Genomic DNA, 25,273 nt, shown 5'->3' with positions numbered 1-25,273 from the left:
AGACGCTCTTAGCAGCAACTTGCGGCTTGTGAAACTTTCGTAAAAACAGTGTTTTGTTTATTTATTTAGTAAAAATTGGTGTTTTAATTTTTGCTGTGAGTATATTTATTTTTACATTAATAATTTAGTTAAGTAAAAAAATTGGAAACACAACGGAAGTTTTATAGCTACTTCTAATAACTCTTGCATCTCTTCTTACAAACACTAATTTTATTTTAAATGAATTTTAAAGGAATTAAAGATGTATAAATTTATACATTCTCAGCTGGATGAAATTTACATTTTCATTTTATGATTATAAGAATGATATATGTAGTTTTATTTTATGAAATTTTTTTAATTCCATATAAATACATCCAACGTATAAATTAATGCATAAAAAGTACATAATAAATATAATAATTAAAGTTCCTTGATCTCTAGTTACATATTTTATGAATACTTAAGTATTTTAAATATTGAACTTAAATTTTAAATCATCAATATAAAAGGAGGGAATCAATTTTGTTCATTATAAAATATTTATTGAATGGTAAAACTAATATATTTCTGTTCCTGTTTTTATTTCTTCATAATTAAACCACTTTAAATTATGCATACGTATTTTACATAGTAAAATCAGTACTGTCCCAAGCAATTATAAGCTTCAGCTTATAAAATGATGATGATGATGAACTTGCACCTATGATTGTTTAGCGAGCGTGGTTAATTTCTGTTTATATTTATTGTATTTAAAACAAGATTGTAAACAGATACGTTATGTCTAATTTAGAGCTATTTCCTTGTTAGGTAAATGCGCGTAGTACGTGGTATCATGTATTTATTCATTCAACTAGACAACAGTCATCCTTTAGAAACATTTTTGAATCGTATAAATACGTTCGGAAAGCAGTTTCTTCCACATGGTTTGTGGTTTTTTCGTGATATAGAAGAAACGGTAAGAAATTCTGTAGTCTTTTAAAATCGTCATCAAAATAATCTTCACAAATCAAAAGTAAAACGCTTTCTCAAATAATCTTGACAAACCAAAAATAGAATGCGTCCTAAAACACCTTAGCTAATAGCATGTATTATATTAAAACTTACTTTATTTATTTGAATGATTACGACATTGTTATTAGAGAATGCAATATTTTCACGAACGTTAAATAAAGCTACGTGGGTGATCAACAAACGCCTACGTTGCTACGTTCTTATGCTACACCTCTACGGTTTCTACGGCGTAGCTTTTAATCCTAATCAACGAACGCTTAGTAGCCTTAATATAAACAAGGTTTATGATTTAATCAAGAATTAAACGCCGCATTGAGATTATTTCTAGTTCTTGCAAATATGATTGCATAAGTTTCAATTAAAACCCCAACGCATTGCTTGTAGTTATAAAGGAAAAAATAAAGGAGTTAAGCATTCCTAAAATCAATTTAACTTAATAAAATTTCTAACGTACGTTACGTAACGTTATTTAGAATAAGCCGTATTGTTACAAAATATCCTTTTACTAAGTTTCATCAAACGTGTAGCATTTTTGCGTAAAACAGTTTTAAAAATAAAATAAAATATAAGGAGACTTTTTAACCTAAAATAATCACTCCTTTATTTGGCATACAATTTGGATTGTCATTAAAAAGTAACAATATTTTTAAATTTTCTAAAAAAACTTTGTATTTCTTTAAGTTATATTTATGCTGACAGCATAAGCACTTTCAATGCCATTTGTCTTATATTCAAGGAGAATCAGAAAATGCAGTTCAATATTGACACGTTCAATATCCAAGAATGGTGTTTAATAGAAAATATCATGTAGATTTTTCAGTTGAAATAATGTTTGAGAATGTCTGTATTTAATTTTTACATGTACGATTAAAAATAGCGTAGATTTCTATTCTTGTTATTTTAATAGCACCTAGTTTCCGGAAAACATCCTCTTATGACGGTGATTAAATGACGACCCATAAAGAATTCACAAATTATGACTATGACAAAAAGAAAATTCTAAGACTAATGTTTGTGTCTTCAAAATTGTTTAACCGTTGTTTCCGTAATTTCAACACCTCAAAAGACATTGTAAGGATAAAGTTACGATTCCCTTTTAAACTTAATTGAACCACAATAATTGTAACGTAAAAATGTCCACAGTGCAAGCCATATACCAAAGGTTATAGTCAGCTTCATGATGCTATAAACTAAACGGCACAATTATTTAAAATTCTGTGAACCATGGGAAATAAAACAGATCAAGACAATAAATGGACCACTGCTATAAACGAGTTTATCCACTCTCGTAAATAAGTGTGCCAGTTGTCCTTTATCTTTTGAAAAGGATAATGTAAGATAATATTGAAGTTTAAGTAAAGCCGCTGTCAATGTGGGCTCTGCGGGTGTTCACTGGGATAAAGGTTATTGTTTGTGGCTCATATTTATTAGATACACTTTGTGTAAGTAGAGCACTATGTTCGCATCAAAATTGTACATAGACACAATTATAAAATTCCTATAACGTGTCATAGCATTTAATAATTTCGGCTTAAAGAAAATTAAGCTTTCGTTAAAATTTAGCAAGCGTACTTTTTTAAGAATATGTATATACCTAGTTTTATCAATTTAAGCGTAACCAGGGCCAACGGTTAGTCATCTATATTTTAAAATGCAATAAGGATATCTTATAGCACTTCATAGCTGCAGATAATAATGAGAGTCTTTTGTATCCTTTACCCAGTTGTAATACAGTACACGATCGTTAAATCTCACTTGGTAACTTTCATTAAATCATTGAAATATAACCGCAAATTAAAAGTCAATAGGATTACAAAGAAGGATGTGAGGAGGTATTAATGGTGTGGAACACAAACCAAATATCGAGACCTATGATAAGAGTATTTAACTATTTTGGCTGTCTATATCTAGACTGTTGATGATGATGACATTTATTTTTTAATCCATATAAAAAAATATCTCTTAATATTTCGGCCAAGTCGGCAAACGCAGCTTACAATGTGCGTCATTTCGCTACACGCTTGAATTTAATTTCTTTTTTAACATAAAAGTGAGGCAAAATCTGTGTCATAGACAGTAAAGAATTTGAGAATTGATGAATATGAACAGCCTTCATTATAACATGATACAATGAGGATGCGACCTCAATTCTCCGGTTTTGCTATAAATCTTTTAAATCACTCATTCTCATATTTCGATTTCATGGTTACAAGAAAGAGTGTGTTCATTAGATGCATAATTTTTTAAGGCTTTCTTGTTCCATTATTGTTTTTATTTTTACTACTTATCTATGGCTTCATTTGTTAAATTAGGCACATATAACGGGGGTGAAAGCATAGTTTAAGGGCCAAATTATTTTACTTACCTGTATATCTTATCATATACATACTCTATTATTCGAATCACGTTGAATCGCGTTAATGTATGTTGAGGCATTGGGTATTATAATATGATCAATTGAAATAATTATAATAATTATCAAGCCATTGCCAAATTTTTATACATACTAAAATTTGCAACTCGGCGTTGGATCTATTATATTTACAATCTACACTTCAGAGGCTGGCATAGGCTGGCATAGGCTGGCATAGGCTGGCATTCTTCTCAAGAAAGATTGTCCACAAATCCATTGCACCTTACAAAAGAGTGATAAATTTACAGTTTAAAGACGTAGACCTATTGCCTTATTCCTATAGTTGAAGTATCGCTAACTTGAAGTTACTTGATTGTACTGAAATATTTAAAATATTTAAAAATAACTATAGTGCAACTACAAATGTGAATGGTTTTACTAGTAGCATCTACGTGAGATAGGCGCACAAAACAATTAGTTAGATAAGCCACAGGGATGAACGAACGACTTCTATAGAATTGAGAACAAGGCTGTGTTATTGAATCAGATTGAGTTCTTGGATCAGAAATAGTTACTTAAAATGTATAACTCTTATTCATCTAATATTTTATAAACACAAAGCATCAATTAAATCGAACATTATGTAGAGAAAAGTACCTACACACGCTACAAATCTTCTTTAGAGTAGGTCAAAAAAATGGTACATGGCGTGGAAAAGCTATGCTAAAGCGATGCGAAGCGTAGCTCTATGGTTGGAAACTTGAAAGCTCACACAATGAATAATTATTATTATTCTACGTAGTTCTACTGTAGATTCAATGATGTCTTACGTACAAAATAAATTTTTAAATTAATTCATACAATTTAATATAATGGTTAATTTTTTCCAGCACTCGGGTTATGTTTTCAAGATGATGTCATTAAACCTGTTCTGCATGTCCGTGTGTGTTGCTATGGTGACGGCTCTTCCAGCACCAGCTATCCTTGATGAGGAATATCCTTTAGTGGAACCTACAAATATGCGAGAAGTAAGTTGATTCTACTCATAAATCATAATAGTCCTTAGCTTTCTATTGCGAGACTGTATGGTCGGTTTGCTAAAATTTTCTTTATAAAACAATTTTTTTTTTTCGTAAACATTGGCTACTTAACTTAAAGATAAATAAAACATTTTGGAACGATTTGGTATGCAAATATAAGGAGGTCATATTAATCATAAAGACAATTTTCATAAAAAGTTTTTACGAAACCAAAAAGTCCGCGTCATCTTTTTTTAATTGAAGTATGCAAATGGCTCATTTGTAACGAAACGTGTGAAAATGTAGGTGTGAACTGTGAAGGCTTATTTCACCACACTCGCCCACGTACATTTATATTATGATATTAGATTATGAGAGATTAATTGCCACTTTAGTACTTTGGACAGCTAGTTCTTTTTTAATTTTTCCAATTATGATTTGCGATTGCAATTTCGAAGTTTTGAACATTTCATTAACAAATTTAACTTTAATGAAAATGTGGTTTGCTACTCTGGATTTCTGAACAATAAATTTGATTCGTAGTTTTCCTCTTTTCGAGTATAGTGAATAAAAGACGCCCACACAGGAACAGTTATAAGTTTAACTACCGGCATTCATTCATTAAGGCACGTCTTTGAGTTATGAGTAAAATAAGTCTCGTAATCTCCTTTGCGACTATAATATAGAATTAATGAAGAATAGATACCTACTTATAACATTGAAAACTGTTTCAGCAAGTGATAGTACCACACAAAAGGGCAGCTTTGGTGTTGGATAGATTGCTCGTGGCTCTGCAGAAGGCACTCCGGGAGGACGGGCCGAATCAGCGGTTTGATCCCGACAGAGATGGGCCGAGGACAGCGCCGTTGAGAATCGCAAACTACGATGTAAATGATTTGGTAACGTCCTTTTTATGGACTATTTTATTTATGTTCGAACAATGGCTGAAGTCACAGAAGTTAATAAATAGAACAATATCAAACGTTATTTAAAAATTATACATTGTATATTAAATTAATCTTAAATACATGCTTCAATAATAAAGAATTATATTCAATGATAACACTAAATTTTACAATTAAGTACATATCTTAATTCTAAAATAATACTACCTATGCTGTTTCGTAGAGTCATTTTCGTCGTATAATAAATAAAGTTAAAGTCTAAGGTTTAAATATATAGGTACTTAAAACAATTTAAATGTCGCTTGAATAGTCGTTGGTCAATTGTTTATTTTATCCTATATTTTCTGTTAAAATATGCAAGTTTTCTAAGACGGTGTTAGTTGCTCTATCACGCACTTTCTTGATCGAATCTTTGTAGATCGGAACTGGATGAAATTCGGTACAAAGATAGGTGTAGTTAAAAGTAGGTAGCACATAAGTAGGCTATTTTTTACCAAGTAGCATGCCAGAGAAGAAATGTATTTTGTAGGTACGTAATTTAATTTGTTAATTGTGTCTTCCCTATTGTTATAATTTAATAATGCCCGTGAATAGTAATTTTTGGTAAAAAAACAATTATTTATATTCATGTCTATTTGAACATCAGAAAACTTTGTTTAATTTACGATTTCTTTGATTGATACAATCGACATATTGAAAATGTTTGAATAATAAATTTTGTTATACGTATGTTTTTTTACTTGGTATATATTTTATGGTTGCTATTTTGAATTTAAACCAGTCATTTTGCTAAAAAACTACACATACAATAAAGTGGCTCTACTGATTCTGATCAAAATACGAAGGAACCCAATAAAATGTACTTAGACAGAAAATAGAAATGCTTTGAATTGAGAGAATAGGTCACATGAGCCATATGTTGCATAAATTCTCATTATTTAACGTCCTTATAAATAAAGTAATATAGTATACTTAGTCCTTATAAATAAAGTAATATAGTAGAAGTAATATTAAGTATGTCTGTTATCTATTAAATAACGAGTTTGTTTAATGTTTTCAGACGGGTTTACAGCGCAGAGGACAAGCGAGCGGTCGAGGCCGGGTGCTTCGATGCTACTTTAACGCTATTACGTGCTTCTAACACCAATCATTTAGTATTATTGCATTTTTATTTGAATTTCGCCTTTATACCTATGGTCTATACCAGCTATAGCAACATAGTAATTATTATTGTAACATAAAATATCAGATATGCCAATTTTTTAAAGTTATATAGTCTATACAAGCTGTTATTTTAATAACACAGAATATCGATGTAAGGTAAAAGCACCTAATACGGAGGTATTTCGCAACATTTGAAAGTAAGTATCAAAAATAAGCATTTGTAAGTCTTTCTAAAGGTGCCAAACCACTTTATCGTTAAAAGTGGAACTTAAATTTTTTATTGCTGTTGAGTCTATGTTTATTTTCATGATATTTCTTATTTTAAAAAATTATTTAAATAGTCATGTCGATTTTCCCTAATACGGAGGTATGATTTTGGTCAGAGCCTAATACTGCGGTAGGCGGCTCCTAATACGGAGGGTCAGATATTATATACATTGAAGTTCCGTACAAATAATATTTGTTAAATAATAGGAATGTGTTAGTAAAGTAAATTGTAAGTTTTTTATTCATTAACCATTGGTTTGATTACGTTGATTCACTTTTAATGTGTTTCATTTATGCTTTTAGTTTTATCGGAAAAAAAACACGCATATCAAATAAGAATCCACAAAAAAAGACACAAAACTTCTTATTTATTTACGCAACCCTAAATCTGATAATTTTAAGTTCTATGAAATAGGGCCGTAATAGGAGATCATATATAACCTAATACAGAGTTACCTGGAAATATCTACCACCGTAATAGGAAAACTACTCGTGTTTTTAATAATCCTAATTCTGACCCATCAAAAATTCGATAAACAAGAGAATGTAAATGCTTAATCAAATGATAACAGTTTTTTGGCTCAGATGTGTAAAACTCAAATCAACAGTTATACAAAATAAATGATTTGTGATACATTAAAATACACCTTCCTATTTTTACCCCTTCTAAGAAACAAACATTTTGTACTCAACCATTTTCATATTTAACTGGATTTCTAATTAAGAAAACATACCGCAGAATATGGTTTCTAATTTATCAGATTAATAATTATTCCAACTAATCTTGGAATTAATTCAATAAGTAAATAAAATGAAAGTTATAAACAATTAAACATGCCCAGTATTTTTCCTATTTCGGAGTTATGCCACCGTATTAGGATTAATCTATAAAATTTGTATCGTATTACGGCGGTATTTTATTTCTTATTTTTTGGGTAGAAAATGACTTACAAATATGAAACAAGCTATTTAAATAGTGAGTGTAATAGTAGGAAAATGCAATAAACAATACATATACAAACTTGAACGGCTTTTTAATACGAAAAACTTAGTTTATAAATATTAGTGTACTTACTTTTGTTGTTTCGCGTTTCTATGGAAACACCTCTCATGTCGATGCCGTTACACAGATTGATTGATCTTGTTGTGTTGTCTATGTGCTATACTTGCAAACGTTAGTTAAGTCATGGAGTAATAAATTTGGAATAAATAGCTTACGTTTTGGTGTACTTAAAATTAATAAAACAGGAATAAAACTCGAAAATAGAAATACCACCGTATTAGGAAGCGATTTTGACTACCGCCGTATTAGGAGCCTTTACCTTAGCCTATTTTTTGAATTTATTAAATAATTAAATACGAATACTATATAGTAAAACTGTGAGTAGAACCATATACAACTGAAGTGTTAAATTGTGCCAATAACTTTGTATTCTACAGACTACAACTCACATCAAGACTACTTTAAGAGTTTGCTTTTTTCAAAAACATTTGAAATAATATCATAAGATACTTACCACTGTTATCTTTAATCATTAATGTACCCCGCATATCTTAAAAGTACTTAATTTATAAATACAAATATCAGATAGCGTTATTATTAAAGCATATAAGATGTGTGTTAAATTAAATGTATTTAAAGTAAGAATATAACTGAAATTCTTCTTAAAAAGTTGGAAAAAACATATCACAGTCAGGATACCAAAATCTGGATAATCTTGTTTGATATCTGTTGTAATTATTGTATATTAAATTACATTTCTATTAACATACGTTTCTTATTTTATCCTGAATTCACAATGAAAATATATAAATGGGCATCATTTTCTTAATTATTTAGAAAAGCTTAAAGCAATTCTTTTAAAAATTACAATTTTAATAATATGTCTTTTTATAATATTAATTCTTAGTTGATGGTAAATCACATTACTATATTTATCACTATCAAAATTTCAAGAAGGTTTTTAAGTGATTTACCTGCATGGTCCATATAGAAATAGGAAAATATCTCGAAGATAAATATTTTTCAAATCGATGTAATACCGACGCTTTTTAAAATATACAAAATTATAAATATAATTATTTATGCGATAACATAATATCGCCTGTCGGATCGATCGGATTATTAAAATAAATATTAGTAAGTCTCTAAATAAATAAATAACCTGAAGAAGTTTGATATAAATTATATCAATTTTTAATAAAAGTATTGCTGAAAGAAATTGATAAGACGTATATAACTTAACGTGTTCCCGTTCTTTACCTATCCAAACTCAATTTAAGTATTAAAACAGCTTTAAAACTTAAAATTCTAGCGTACCTACTAAACAAACACGCATCCAAACTTAAATTAATTACTGTATTGAATTTGAAAACAATCAAAACTTATTGTTATGAATTTGTTTTTTTTAAGTCCCATTGACCACCGAGCGGCCCGATCGGGAATAGACACAATAGATTTTCTATTGTGTCTGTGATTCCGGGGGCTGAGGCAATAATTTAAATTTCGACACAGAATACATAATAGTAGCTAATAGTACGGGAGCTAGCAACGTTTAAAAAAAAGTCATTTTAGTATAGTTGGGTTTTTGATATACTGTTTCTCTTGCTATTTCGGTTAGAGTCCGGGCTGTCTGGCTGGCCGCAGTGGTTGCGTTTATTAGTGCGCATCTTATCTGCACAGGAAAATATACTTAATTTAAAGTCATTTTTTAACGCGTAATTTTTAATCTTTTGCCTTTAGATAGATCCATCAGACATAATTTTTTTATTGCAAGACGTTTTTTTCGTTGTAAAATAGGTGCCATACGCAATTTTTATTTCAAAATAACTAAAATGTCATCGAAATAAGTGAAATTACATCAACATGAGTCCGCTTAAAAGGTAAGTAATAACTTTATTATTTATATTATATTATCCTTTTTTAATACTTATATTGAATAATTAGTAAACTAATATTTTTAATAGATGGTTTCATAATTATTACACTTTTGGGTATAAATATCAATTTGATGATATTTGTATTTTCTAGTGCTTAATTATACGCGAGTATTATACATTTTGAAATTAAAGACTTGGGAAAATAATACAATGAATAAATCGCGTTTAAAATCCGTTAAAAAGTCTTTAATTTCTTGATGATATTTGGTTTTTATCAAGTTTACATTAACGTCCTATTTGAGGTTCGTTGGGAAAAGGAGGCGATATGGTAGATTGTTGCAATAAAACTGTAAATAGTAAAATGAATATTATATATAGTATAAGTAACACAGTGATTACTTATCCTTCACTGGGACTCATGTTGATGGAATTTCACTTATTTCGATGATATTTTAATTATTTTGAAATAAAAATTGCGTCTGGCACCTATTTAACAACGAAAAAAACGTCTTGCAATAAAAAATGTATGTCTAATGGATCTATCTAAAGGCAAAAGATTAAAAATTACGCGTTAAAAATGACTTTAAATTAAGGATATTTTCCTGTGCAGATAAGATGCGCACTAATAAACGCAACCACTGCGGCCAGCCAGACAGCCCGGACTGTAACCGAAATAGCAAGAGGAACAGCATATCAATTTATCAAAGAACCAACTATACTAAAATGCTCACTTGTCAACGTTGCTACCTCCTAGAATATAAACGCTACAGAACGGACACTCTCCGCCTCCCGCCAAAATTAAACACTTACCTCACCCCGCACGATCAGACATGTTATGGTACCCATTTCCCCGCAAGGACGATACCAACGACGTCTTTAGACGAAACGCAACGAAGATTGACAACATTAATCAAATTGACTTAAAGCAATTTTATTATTTTGGATTTGTGATTATCGTTTTTCGTAGAAAATGGTTAGATATTGTGCTGTTTACGGATGTATTTCATCAGAAAAACGCGAATTTTTTTTTTACGCTAGTCACAAATGTGCCAACCATAAAGAGTTTACACACACATTTGCAGTCTCTACAGTGTGACTGTCAAAACTATAATTTTATATGGAGTGTCCGGGGTGTGATTTCGATCAACTTTTTAATAACAGCGCCATCTATTGAGCGCCAGTTATATCGTTTGAGATAAAGATAGAGCCACACAAAGCCTCAGAGAGTCTGCTCTTTTCAGCGCTTTTTTTTACGCACGATTGAGATAGATGGTATTGCAGGTAACATTTACAATAAGATAGTTTTTATTATAGTTCCTTGTGAATGGCATTTTCCCACTGAGGAGGTTCCTTCCATTGTTAAGTTTTGTACGGAATCGGAAATTTGAAAATGATTAAACATTCTACATATAAAGTATTTTATTTTAATTACGATTACTATTCTACAAATTCATTTGAACATTATTATTATTTTTAACATTGTAGAGATTATCTGCAATTGCTACATTAACACGAAAGGTTATATATTGTATAGTTATTTAATCAATCATCAATATTTTGAATTATGTTTATTAATCATAATCATTATGCCTCTACAGGGTGTCCCACTGTTGGTATACTAAGCTCAAAGGAGGTTATAGTTTTGCATACGCTGCAGAGTACGTAAAAAATACTTATAAAATTCCAGACCCATTTTTTTTTCAAATAGATGAATTCTTAAAACTCTATGTGTACACCCATAACAAGCAACCCGCCCATAACTTTGCCACCAGCACGTGAGCTATCTATATCATAGGCATATTCAATTCGGTCAATCTTTTGCCTAGTTTTCTTTTCTTTTTTCTCTTAATAATAATTACGGAGAACCTACTTTTATAGCAGATTCCTCACTTACGACTCTATTATGAATCGTCATATTTAAGTACAGACACGCATGAAACTCTTAGTAGAGTATTTATATGCCAAAAGTGCTTAAAAATAATTTTGGAATAGAACTGACTCAGTTACGGCTAAGAACCACCACAAGGTTTTCAGATAATAAAAAAAACTCATAGAAATTAGTCCATCCGTTTGAGAGCTTCCACCCCACTAACAGACACATACTCAAAGACACATTCAAAATGCATGTCAAGCACAACAGTGTACTACAGTGTACACACTAAGTATGTCTACTATTAAATATTCGAAATTTTTATTACCATAAAACCCGATCCAATAAACACCATATTTTACAGATTCCAATTAAAAAGAAACATATGAATTCATCGAAGCTATAAACATCCATTCATTGATGTCAAAGCGATTTTATACAATAAAGCCGATAGAAAACTAGTTGGCTTACAAAAAGCTCTTTTTAATCAAAGATGGGTTTCATTTAAACGGACACGTGCCTTCATCCGGCACGCTGCGCTTATCCGTTCGTTATCTGATCATTTCTACCGTTTTAAATAAATGGTCAATTTCTATTTATTGAATACCATGTTGAAAACAATTTACGTTACAACTTGCATAAATTTCGGACCAAATTCTGCGTGGTTCTTTGAATTTCGAAATTATTAATTATTCGGGATTATTTTGTTTTTTGAGTAGGTATTAATTAATATAATTAAAAATAATGGAATAAGAATATAAATATGGTTCACTCAGTTGCTTCCCTCAAACAAAGTAATAGGTATTTGGGTAATACAATTAATTGGATTATTTTACACTAACTTTATTGTACTGTATCGGATTCTATCTATATTCTATCGGTCTCAACAGAGTTGCGATAGAAAATCAATGTCATCAACATCTCAATGTTATGAAAATGTTGGCTCTATATTCATAAGTCTCAAGTGTTGAACTCAGGAGCAGTATTAAATGACAGTATTTGTAATATTATGTAACAACATGGTAACGACGCATTAAAACGTCATTTATTTTCTATGATTCCAAATATTTCATTACCATTAGTGAAGAAAGTTAAGTATTGAGATTCAAGAATCAATATTTATGTTAGTTTATTTTTTTTGCCGTATTGAATAAAAAATATAGAAAACAAAAAAGACATCGCAGACATAAGACCTAGAATATTAACCTTGAACGTACTAATAGACCTAGTACTATTTTAAAATAGCATGACGTGTATAATTAGATCTTTGTTTATTAATAACACAGACCCTTGAAAAGAAAAGAATTCATTCAGAAAACTGGTAAGTACCTACTGAAAGTGTAAAGATAGATTGTGGACTTTATAGAAAAATATTTTCGACATTCAAGAGCTTACATTTAAATAATTTTGAACAAATGCATTTCAAGCTATCCATCCTATCAGTTTCAATCAATATTCATTAATTTGCAAGCTATTATTGAACTCCGATCCTTAATGGAAGTCTCAGCTATATATAATTAGCTTATAGCGTAATGCTTTGTTGTAATTCAATAACTATTGGAATATGAGGATAACCGATAATGCAGACTACAAAACATAAGACATAATATTCACAAAAATATACTGGTTTTAATGGAGTTTGTCAGTTTACTGTATTACTTATTTTCTTATTACCTCGTCATTATCTATGCTAGTTTGATTAATAAAACTTTTCCTTGTTCAATCAATTTTAACAATTTAATAAATTGCCTGTACCTAGCGTTTCTTAATTACCGTAATAATGTATTTTAGAGTCATATTTTGTCATTATTCAAATAGAATGAGTTTAAAGGTACTCAAGCAGCATTTTCATGGTTTTTCACAAGCAAATTATATTGCTATAGTTATACTATTTTAGCCACAACTAAGTACCATTAATCAGGTTTATTACTACGCCATTAAAAAGACGCAATAGCCTTTTGAGGTTATTACTTTAGTGCAGCGACAATATTACGGAATGTGTTTTGTAATTTTAATGAATTCATTGCTTGAGATCTGTTTTCAATTTAAGATAGGATATAGGATTCGTTCGAATAAAAAAGTGTCTTTAAAAAGGTGTTCTAGTATGTAAACTATACCAAAAGGTAAAAACACTTGATGTAGAGCTACTGTCTCTTAATATTTGCCTACCTATGTCAAAACTACAATGCCATTAAATAAATTCCTGGAGTTTCAGATGAACAGACAAAATATCCGATTTCGAGAAGGTCTAAACCTTAAGAGGAAAATGAGTTTATAAGGTTTATTGCATCCCTTCTTACATTTTATATAATATAAAGACATTTGTAACTTGAGTCGACCGCTGATTGAACGATACGATCCTGTATGCCATTTGAGGAAACCAATCTAGATTAGACCTGCAGTTAATTCTTGAATTCTAAAAAATGAAAATTTACTTACCTTTATAAGCTCGCAGTTAATTCTGGCTCAAACTATTTACGGCAAACGATATGGAATTAAAAAACTACACTCCGTAGAGTCGTAGTTAGCGAAGCAAGAAGTAGCTTGCTCGTTATCCTCTTACCTGTTGCATACAAGACGTAATAAATGCAAATTGCTTAAGAAAAATCTATTTTCGTTTTAATAATAATGTCCCTTGAAAGATCTTTTCTCATTTCAGCTCAAGATCACTGGCGACGTATGCAGTTCACTTACAGTTTATACATTATTGCATATAAGACTAAATTGCATTTTATACCGATTTGCAAACCCGATTATATTGGCTTTACTACAACTACTGCAATTTTATTGAACTCTAGATTCACTTGCAAATAAAACTACTTGTTTCAATCGTAGTATTGTCGATTTACTATGAATATTTCGTTTAGATTCGATCACAATATCTTATTTGAAATGGAAATAACAAACAAATGTTATGTTGAATAGTTCGTACGTGACTGATTTTTATTTAATCTTCTTATTGTTTTATTTTAAAAACAAAATTTCAAAAGTAAACTTCATAACATCTGAAACAAGATATTTCTCTGTATTGTTCTCCAGATTTTTTGAGAGTGGTATATGTCGCCAACTTCATTTTGTTACAAAACCATCTAATTATTCAATAGGTGTCAAACGTAATTATAAAAAACTTTCCAATTACACATGAAGTAATTTTGGAAAACTACCAAAGGTATATTGTAGGCAGGTTTAAAACATGTTATGTATAATAACATATTTTAAACTTTAATAACTGTTATTTGTTTATACCGACTAATTGGCATCAACAGGTCTTACCTCAGGGATCAATTTAACGGAACTTATATTGCTTTCGCAGTCTATAATTTGAAATTCGGTTACAATGTTCTAATATCGACCTTCGCGTCTAAATTACCTCAAATCCCAAGTGCGATGCCTTTGCTTTATTCATTGAAGTCCTTCGGCTTAGACAGGTAATACAAAGGTTTCAAATGTACAGTAATATTATTTTGTAAGACTAGCTAGTTTGAATTACGGAACAATTTACATTCACTCATGTTACTAACTGATTGAAGATTTTGTCTTGAGAAAAACGAACATTACGATAGAAGGTGAATAAATATATTGAGATATTCATTAAGTGGAATTTGAATATATTTTATAAGATAAAACAGAGTGTGAACGTAGGGAATAACGACCATTTATCTAAAAAGATATAACTACTACTTTAATACCTAACGTTCACAAAGATAACTCCAAAATGCAGGTATGAACAAGTGATAACTGCGTTAAAAACAACCGACTTCAAACTTGCACTTGCAAAATTTACAAATACCTACAGACAAAAATGCTCATAAAATAAAAACTACTGGGCCTATCCGAATAAAATTTTTATGGGACCAATTCGACACCATCCCGCATCGAACAAAAAAAGAAGCACGTAAATCGGTTCAGAAACCTCGGAGTAATCGGTGTACATACATAAAAAAAAAAAAAAAAATATACCGGCCGCATTGATAACCTCCTCCTTTTTTTTGAAGTCGGTTAAAAATTGTACAGGACACGAATACACGATCAACACCAAATTCCAATATCAACAACAAAAGTTGCTTTAATTTAAACGGAAAGAAGGGAAGAGGTAAATGGTACGTACAAATACGTATTTCCGTATTATTCTTATGTAGAATTTATTAAAGAGCTTTTAGAATTTCGAATTCTTAAAACATACTTACCCAGTAAACTTATTTCACAAAAGACATGCATAATTACATTTTCATAAATATTAATGATTCAATAAAAGGGAATATAAATTATATTTCATAGGAATGCGTATTAAATTATTTAGGCGACGGACGTTGTATCCCTTCAACCTTTGTTGAATGTCGCAATATTCATTGTTACTCCATGCTTAATGAAGACTCACTCAAGTCGATGACAAGCCGATACTCTGCCTTAATTTTTATACTTCGATATCTGTTCTAAGAAAATTTTATCAGTGATTATAAGATAATTTTATTTTACGGTACTTAAATCTTTTTTATCTTCATTTTTGTATTATATTATCTCATTAAATTCTTGCCTCTACAAAGAGCTTTTAGTTTTTCATTATCGTCAATTAAAATAAAAAAAATATTCAAAGTATTCAAAGCATGCGAAGAAAATAGCCAAAAGCTTGACTTGAGATAAAGTAAGTGGAGAGCGATAACTATGAAATGAATCACGTGCCTTTTTTAGTCCGTGTTTAGAATGGTGTTCATGTCGTGGCCATATCGTAGATTTGCTCATTTCATGAAATGGCTAATTTAGTTTGGCCAGATCGTTAAATCGTCAACGTTTCACGATTTGGTCATCCACATTTGGCCAGAAAGTTATAAGATTTTAGGCAATGATATATGATACATTAATTGAATATTTTCCACGGGATTTTTAAAATGGAATTAAACTAAAAGAGCGTATGGTGTTCATAAAGTTTATGCACAGTTTATCCTTATAAACACAGAATATAATGTTATTCATTTGTCTTATTAACAATATTTGTACTCCATTATACAACATGTAAATTATCTCTCTAGCAAATAAACAGCCTTATCAAACTATACGTAGAAAGTTCTTCCACATAATATTATTTCAATAAATTGAGATTATGATATTATACACGGTGGAACAACAATTGTTGTAATTATAATTATTTCCAATAATCCAATAAGCTCTATAATAGTGTGATAATAGTTCTAGTTGCCCTTAGCAACTTAACTTTGTTGTCAAACTTATGTCCTACAAATCACCATATGAAACAAGAAGATGAGCCTCGTACTTATGGCATACAGGTTGAAGTATTGTGAAAATCGTTAGAGAGCGCATGAATAACTCACCCAAACGATTACAAATATAGATTTTATGATCACTTAATGTATGCTGACACGCCCAATCACAACTACCCGTCTCCGCTCAACTCCCTGGAGAACACAGGTGTCCCAAATGTGGGCGCACCTGTGCATCGCGTATTGGGCTACATGGTCATCGTAAGAAGTGCAGTAGATAGATACTCCTTACTGACTACGATAATCGTCTGAAATAGACGTAAATGGCCAATGATTGATTGATTTAATGTATGCTATAATTAAATGTAACCAATGTTTCTTGTTTTATAAAATTGCAGTACTATGCAATGTAAATCAGAATATGTATAATATAATGTAGCAGGTGACTGTAATCGATAAACAAATGTAGTCACGATGATAAATTTATCTGGAAATGTGACAAGATAGGCACTAATAATAATTTGGGATTTAGAGCGCTGGACATCGATTATGCTTATACAAACAGATTGCGATAAAAATGTGAATATAAGCGATATTATTGTTTCACTAATCTTTAAATCCCCGAGTATTGTAATGAGATGTGTAATTTGAGGCAAACTTTGTTTTAAAAGTAATGAACTGAATGTATATAATGTTTTGATTTTATGGATCACTACATAGTATAAAACAAAGTCGCTTTCTCCGTCACTATGTCCCTTTGTATGCTTAAATCTTTAAAACTACGCAACGGATTTTGATGCGGTTTTTTTAATAGAGTGATTCAAGAGGAAAGTTTTGCGTAAGCCGCGGGCGGTAAGCTAGTATCTCATAAAAGGATAAGCGGAGAAGGTTTTAGAATAATATACTTAAGTAGGTATCATGATACTTACTAACATGAGCGCATATTTGAATGCACCTCTTTTCAATCAAACGATCGCAAAGTCTGATGCCGTGGCCTAATCGCAGTTTTAATAAAACCTCGCTCTATACAAGGATTAACTCTTGGCTTTTGTCTTTCCTTGACTTGATTCATTTAATAACACGCGCAAAGAATTTCGTCAACTTATGACAAAGTAATACTTGTAAAAGTGTAAAGTCACAGTTTTTAATGACAATATCTTACGCCCTACTTCCCACGTAAATATATAAGCGATTAAAACTTAACAACTTGTGAATTATTTAAAATTACCCAACTTTTTACAATTTGATGCTTGTTGAGCCTTTGATATTCCTGAATAAAAAGCATTACCTATATCATAGTATGTGATGGCGAGTTACTGAATGTTTGTTCAGAAATCATTAGCCTCATTTCTTCTTTTTGTTAAGTATATAACTGATTTAACCATATATATAACCTTTATCCACAAAGTATTTACCATCAATTCTATATGAAGATATATAATTGGATCCTTTGGCGCCAAACTGACAATAAATATTTACACTGACTTATATGTTGTACATCAAAACCGTCTAATGAATTAGTTATTTTTTATTATCCAGTTAACTTATTGCGAAAGAGGCCAATATATTTTAAGCTTGAAGACTAAATAAATAGGTCCAAAGGATAGAGAAAGGTAATACGGTACGATAAATTCATATATAAAAGTATTTATAACTCTCCTTTTATTCAGACCGCCTCCTTGGTACAGTGGTTTACGCGTGAGCGTAGAACCGAGGGGTTCTGGATTCAACTCCCGGGGGAGATAAAAAAAAAATGCCTCGGTCTGGTAGGACTCAGAAGGCTGATCACCTACTTCTCCCTAAGGAAAATCAATCAGTGAAACAGATGTATGCAAATTGCATAATGCATCATGGAGCACGATGAGAAAAAAATATTCTGTTAATTAACTTACTACGTAACTTAATTGTTGTAAATTATAATTTTAAGATATATTATGAAACTAGCTTTCCACCCGCAGCTTCGCCCGCGCAGTCAAAGAAAAACCCGCATAGTTCCCGTTCAGGCGTGATTGAGTAACAGACAGACAGACAGAGTTACTTTCGCATTTATAATTAAGTATGGATTAAGGGACAAACGAGACGTTTGAAATAATTGACTATAATTAAAAAACTGTTTAACAAAGTTTTCGTTATACAATCGAAAATCTATTAAAATACGAAAGCCTTGTCAATTTCGAAGTAAAATTTAATACCAACAGTTACACCCAGCCACCGCAATAATTTATAATGGATACTTGAGTGCTTTTAAAGGGTAGCGATAAAACAACACATAGGTACCTATACTCAAGAACATGTGTAGTGAGATGATGTGATTCATGTAGTGTTATAATATACCTGGAAAATCTTATTTTTTTTAAACATAAAGGAACGTTAGATAAAGCTAAAAGAACAATAAAATAATAGACACATTATGACTATTTGATGACTATTTTTAAAATGGATTTTTCTATAAAAAATTTCCTTTTTTATCTTATTGTTTTTTGCAGGAAGCAAAATATAGTTATTCCTATTTTATTTGGTATTCTGACTGCTTTGCGACGGTTTTATTTTAAACGTTTTCGGCGCGTAGCAGCTTTTAATCGTTTGTATAAAACGAAATATTGTATGCAAATGTTTGTAGCGGTCTTTTACTCGTGACCGTGCGGGAAGATCATAATTTTTGTGTGTTTTACTTTATTTTAGTAAAAACACAGCACACGCTTACACTGACTGAAATTTTTTATATAATAATATGGTTTCAACAAAACCGCAATTTGACTTTTTTTACTATGCAACCCATAACCTTATTTTGTTAATCGGTGTAAAGTCAGACACAAAATCTCTTTAAAGGTGTACCTTTAAGCTATTCAAGCAAAGATTATAGACTGAAATGTCTTCCAAATACCCATTCCGAATTAATCTGCCATTTCCTACCTCTCACGGATGTTATAATAAAGGAAAATCAAGGCTCTTTAGAATTTTGGTCATAAAAGCACCATGTTGCTATTAATTTTACAATTATATCATAAGATGTAATCATTATTGTGAAGTAGGTACATATATTAGCAATCTACTTGGTGTTGTTAGGTGTGATTGAGTCCATAATAATCCACTTTCATATTTACGACTTGTAAAAACGATTTCCACATAAGTAAAGCTTTCAGCGGGCGGTCAGAACTGTGATATGCGTTTGTTTTTATATGATATCTTAAATAATCGATTAATATATTGTGTAAAATATTGAGAAAAATCAGGATCTTCATTGAATATCTAAAAATGTAATGTAATGTTTTTAAATAGTTGTGTTCCCTTACACGTGCGCTATATAATTTATGTAAAGCATCTACTTCTTATATTTAATAAAGTTTAGAAATAATAGGTACGTTATAGTATTGGGTACGATGTTCCAACATCGATATATTAACAGAATACCGGGAAAATATCTGGTAAACGTTTGTCTGCGTGTGAAACCGCGGTCAGTGGAAGTTATTACGTACCTTCAATCAAATTCAATCTGAATTTGACGCCGCAATAATTCGAATATGAAATATTTTCGACCTTAGCCTATTTGTGTGTAATGTAGAACTAACTTCAATAGTAACCAGGTAGAACAATATAATTTTCAGAGATATATTTCCGTTCTGTTCTATTTTTTTTTAATTAAATGAAATTACTTGTGTATATCTCATTTCACTATTGTTGTTTATAGATATAAGAGACTAGACTGTACATATCTATATATATAAAACTCAAAGGTGACTGATATAGTGATCTATCAACGCACAGCCCAAACCACTGGACGTATCGGGCTGAAATTTGGCATTGAGGTAGATGTTAGGACATAGGCATCCGCTAACAAAGGATTTCCCGAAATTCTTGCGGGAACGTGGAAAAACGGGGATGCACGTACAAAGTCGTGGGCGGAAGCTAGTTGCCTATAAATCTGTAAAACTCGATTATAAACAAAGTTTTCGCTACTCCCAGGAATACAGGTGCGTTTTATTAGAGTGTCACTTGTTTAGAAATACTAAGGCTGGTTGCAGAGCTTGACGACTATCAGTGCGTACGTCAGTCGCGCTTGTCATATTATGTATGGAAATTCATAAAGCCGTTCATAGCTAGACCGACCATACGCACGCGTATTGTCATGCGTATTAGTGTCATAGTCTTACACATTGTTGCTGCGTATTGTCAGGACCGACGGTACGCACTGATGGTCGCTCAAGCTCTGCAACCAGCCTAAGATTTCTTTAGCAGGTTTATCTGCATTTAACATTCCCATTCTTTTTCCTGTAAACATTATGTAGTAGATATTTTTATCGTTATTCGGGTGACTAAATATAACTGGTTCTGGTTTCTGTCCTGCAATCTCAAAATCTTTCCTTAGTTAATATGTCTGGCGAAGTCAATTGATGGCGATAGTTTGAAAGTACAATAGATTAACAGTTCAATTTCTTAAAAATATAATGATCTGTTTCTCTTGAAACATTTTTCTTTTAATTTTCTAAACCAGTCGCATTGCTAATAAATTGGTTTGCCTAAGAATAAGAAATTAGCAGATCAATATAATTAAAATAATAAACAGTAATGGAAGTAGGTATTGTGCTCAGAAAACTTAAGTAAATTTTGAGCTTGTTTACCATTAAATCGTTGAACACAAAATGAAACTTCAAAGTTGCTAGTGGTTGCTACTTTATGTTTTATGCCGGTTTGTTCGTTTCGTTTGTTTTGTGACGGTTGACGAGGTTCCACTTTTTTCAAATCCAAATTTATTGTTTTCAAATCATCTACATATCACCATTTTCATACATATTCAAATGTGATTTTTAACACAGCATTACCGTTCGCACAATAAAAACCTTTGTAATGTTAAAATAACACGAATAAATTGATATTATTCTCAAAACATTTACTGAAATTCTATTGTTATTTTATACGTCAGCACGTGCACAATCTTTGTGAGTAATAACACCAAATACTTTGGTTATACTGTGGGTACTATAGCGCCAAAAAATATAGCAGTTAACACGTTCACTGCGGCACAGAAATATCTGTACTTTCCATTACTGCGTTACGGGTCGTTTTAAACCTTGTCCTATACCAGAGATTGTGGCGGCACGAGGCATATTAAACCCCACCGCCCGTAGGAGACCAAAATCGTTTTTTTGGCGCCAAATAAGACAAAGTGTGCGGCTTTTGTCGTGATTATTATTAACAATGAGTTCATTAACCTAAATCTACCGTCGCCCGTGGTTAGATTAGTTAGTTTAGATTCTAGGGGTAAAATAAAATGTGGGGTCTGATGTACCCCATACCGCACTGAACAATAGCAGTTTTTCATATAATTTAGTGATGGGAAAAGAAATATCGATTTTATTTAATTGTATTTATTTATCAAACTTATGGATGTTTTTCATTAAAACAAGCCAAACAATAATATTGTTTGCAACCAGTGCATTCTGTGAGAATTTTCTATACCTTTTTCGGCCTCACGACTTGTTAAGAAGGTGCGGAGTTTTTCGTAACATCCTACACATCTACTCTTCTTGGATCCCTTTAAGAGATGATGTGCCTTGTTTGTTGGCTTGTTGACTTGGGCAAGAGTTAAATTTTGATGAGCCATACACCGATTACCGGGTATTTTGGATTTGCCGCTAGTTGATTCAATGAACAAACACACTAATAGTAATCATGATTATCAACCTATTTGAAGAAAGTTACTCAACATGTCACATTCACGTTTCTATTAACGATATTTATTATAACGAGTAGTTAGGATGTTTGAAAATTACCTGTATCATCGTTCAAGTCCTTTTTTGTAAAAGCTTCAATAAGTTGTTCCACAAATAGTCTCGAATGCGGTGCACAACACTAACCGCGTGAAGCTAGCTTAGGGTGCGGTACGAGGTGCGTGGTGGTACGAGGTGTTCGCAACCTCGTTCCGCACTGTGTTAGAATTTTTATTTGTTCAGTGCGGCACGAGGTCTAAGAAACCCGGTATTAAGGTCGGTATACCATTGAACTAGGAATCAATAGCACATCTCAGATGTATAGATATCACTTTCCTACACTGAACCAGATGGAAGTTATGCCTCCCGCACGACAGAGAAGTTTAAGTTTTTTCCTACCGCTATAACGACGAGACACGGACAGGGTGTTTCAAGCCCTGTTTCGCAGCTAACGTGCACGTTCACTGCGGCACAGAAATATCTGTACTTTCCATTACTGCGTTACGGGTCGTTTTAAACCTTGTCCTATACCAGAGATTGTGGCGGCACGAGGCATATTAAACCCCACCGCCCGTAGGAGACCAAAATCGTTTTTTTGGCGCCAAATAAGACAAAGTGTGCGGCTTTTGTCGTGATTATTATTAACAATGAGTTCATTAACCTAAATCTACCGTCGCCCGTGGTTAGATTAGTTAGTTTAGATTCTAGGGGTAAAATAAAATGTGGGGTCTGATGTACCCCATACCGCACTGAACAATAGCAGTTTTTCATATAATTTAGTGATGGGAAAAGAAATATCGATTTTATTTAATTGTATTTATTTATCAAACTTATGGATGTTTTTCATTAAAACAAGCCAAACAATAATATTGTTTGCAACCAGTGCATTCTGTGAGAATTTTCTATACCTTTTTCGGCCTCACGACTTGTTAAGAAGGTGCGGAGTTTTTCGTAACATCCTACACATCTACTCTTCTTGGATCCCTTTAAGAGATGATGTGCCTTGTTTGTTGGCTTGTTGACTTGGGCAAGAGTTAAATTTTGATGAGCCATACACCGATTACCGGGTATTTTGGATTTGCCGCTAGTTGATTCAATGAACAAACACACTAATAGTAATCATGATTATCAACCTATTTGAAGAAAGTTACTCAACATGTCACATTCACGTTTCTATTAACGATATTTATTATAACGAGTAGTTAGGATGTTTGAAAATTACCTGTATCATCGTTCAAGTCCTTTTTTGTAAAAGCTTCAATAAGTTGTTCCACAAATAGTCTCGAATGCGGTGCACAACACTAACCGCGTGAAGCTAGCTTAGGGTGCGGTACGAGGTGCGTGGTGGTACGAGGTGTTCGCAACCTCGTTCCGCACTGTGTTAGAATTTTTATTTGTTCAGTGCGGCACGAGGTCTAAGAAACCCGGTATTAAGGTCGGTATACCATTGAACTAGGAATCAATAGCACATCTCAGATGTATAGATATCACTTTCCTACACTGAACCAGATGGAAGTTATGCCTCCCGCACGACAGAGAAGTTTAAGTTTTTTCCTACCGCTATAACGACGAGACACGGACAGGGTGTTTCAAGCCCTGTTTCGCAGCTAACGTGTTAAAGAGTATCGGAATAACAGAAATATTTTGAAAAATCCTAAACTGAAACTCAATTAGCAACATAAACTCAGGCTGGAAGGTAGCAAAAGAATCATATTATTTTACGGAGTAATTCGACAATATTTATAAATGGTGATTACGTCTGGTATTTGTTCTATGATCGCTACCCGTATCAAATATAAGTATGAATGTAATTTTCTCAAAGAAAATGAATGAAAAAGTGGTAACTTTTTTCATAACTGAAGATTTAAACTGAACTCTCCTACACATGTAATGTCTGATATAATTCATGTACGTGTAGATATGTTACAGCTAAAACCCATTTTCAGTAACAACGCGTTTTCCCTAAGAACCAGTTGTAACAAAGGCATTTAGTTCCAACTAGTTCTAACCAGATTTAACGGTTACATATTCAACTAAATCTCAACTACCTGAAGATGAAGGTTCAAGGTTCAAAGAAATTTAATATGAAAATATGTTTGAAATTTTAAGTTTACTAGTAATTTTCGACGGTCTGCTCTCCTCTTCATGGTAATGAATTCAAGATTAAATATTTTGTAAATATATTTCGGTACAAGAACTATCTCATGTACCTACCGAAACATTTTGGGTTCGGTTACTTTTATATGTCTTTATTTATATTATTAACTAGCTGCCCTAGGAGTAGTCTGAGGGAAAAATGCTGAATTGGTAGAGTTCTTGAGTTTTACGCTTTAATTTGGTGATTTATTTTTTTATATAACATCAACATTATGTGACACTTTCATTTACATAAAGATTAAAGGCTCTATCACCTGTGCTAGATGTGCTAGATTCAGCTTATTAAAAACATACATGCCCCTTTTTTTACCCTCTATTTTTTTTAACCTAACTTCATATAATGTTGAAATTAGTATTACAATGGAACGTATGATTCATTAATATGCCAAAAGGGCTGTAACTCATCAGTATTCCTGGTTCAAACATGTTGAAACTAATGTTTTGCATAATGCTTTATATACAGATCTTACGTTAAATATTTAGCTGAACGTTGTGTTACGTTATTTCAATAAAGCCTGTTTATTAACTTGAGGTAATTCAATTTCAAGTAATAAAAGTTTCGGGAGTTTTTATTCAAGAGAAGTACCTTTATTCACACTTGTTGTTGTCGTGTTTTGATTATAACGAGTACTATTTATTTCCGAATATATATTATTGACGTTTTTTTTTTTATGAAAGCAACTCTTTTTTTGTAAATACAAAAATAAATGTTTTAGGAATTGAATTAGTGTCCGATTAAAA

The 25,273-nt window shown here is 31.7% G+C and overlaps 1 protein-coding gene across 2 annotated transcripts; it reads left to right on the top strand.

Annotated features, from left to right (window-relative positions):
* Positions 1–6,520, top strand: LOC123696401. 2 transcript variants are annotated; one of them, XM_045642548.1, is made up of 4 exons: positions 1–95; positions 4,237–4,374; positions 5,100–5,252; positions 6,331–6,520. In XM_045642548.1, the coding sequence occupies exons 2-4, from the start codon at positions 4,258–4,260 to the stop codon at positions 6,409–6,411; spliced, it is 351 nt and encodes a 116-aa protein (XP_045498504.1). In that variant the 5' UTR covers positions 1–95; positions 4,237–4,257; the 3' UTR covers positions 6,412–6,520. The 2 variants fall into 2 exon arrangements, with proteins under 2 accessions (XP_045498504.1, XP_045498503.1); XM_045642547.1 differs by having other exon boundaries at positions 5,100–5,264.
* The last annotated feature ends 18,753 nt before the right edge of the window (positions 6,521–25,273 follow it).

This window comes from Colias croceus, chromosome 12, assembly GCF_905220415.1.
Source record: "Colias croceus chromosome 12, ilColCroc2.1".
NCBI classification, from domain to species: domain Eukaryota; kingdom Metazoa; phylum Arthropoda; class Insecta; order Lepidoptera; family Pieridae; genus Colias; species Colias croceus.
The sequence above is the reverse complement of the archived record's forward strand: the minus strand, read 5'-3'. Positions and strand labels throughout refer to the sequence as shown.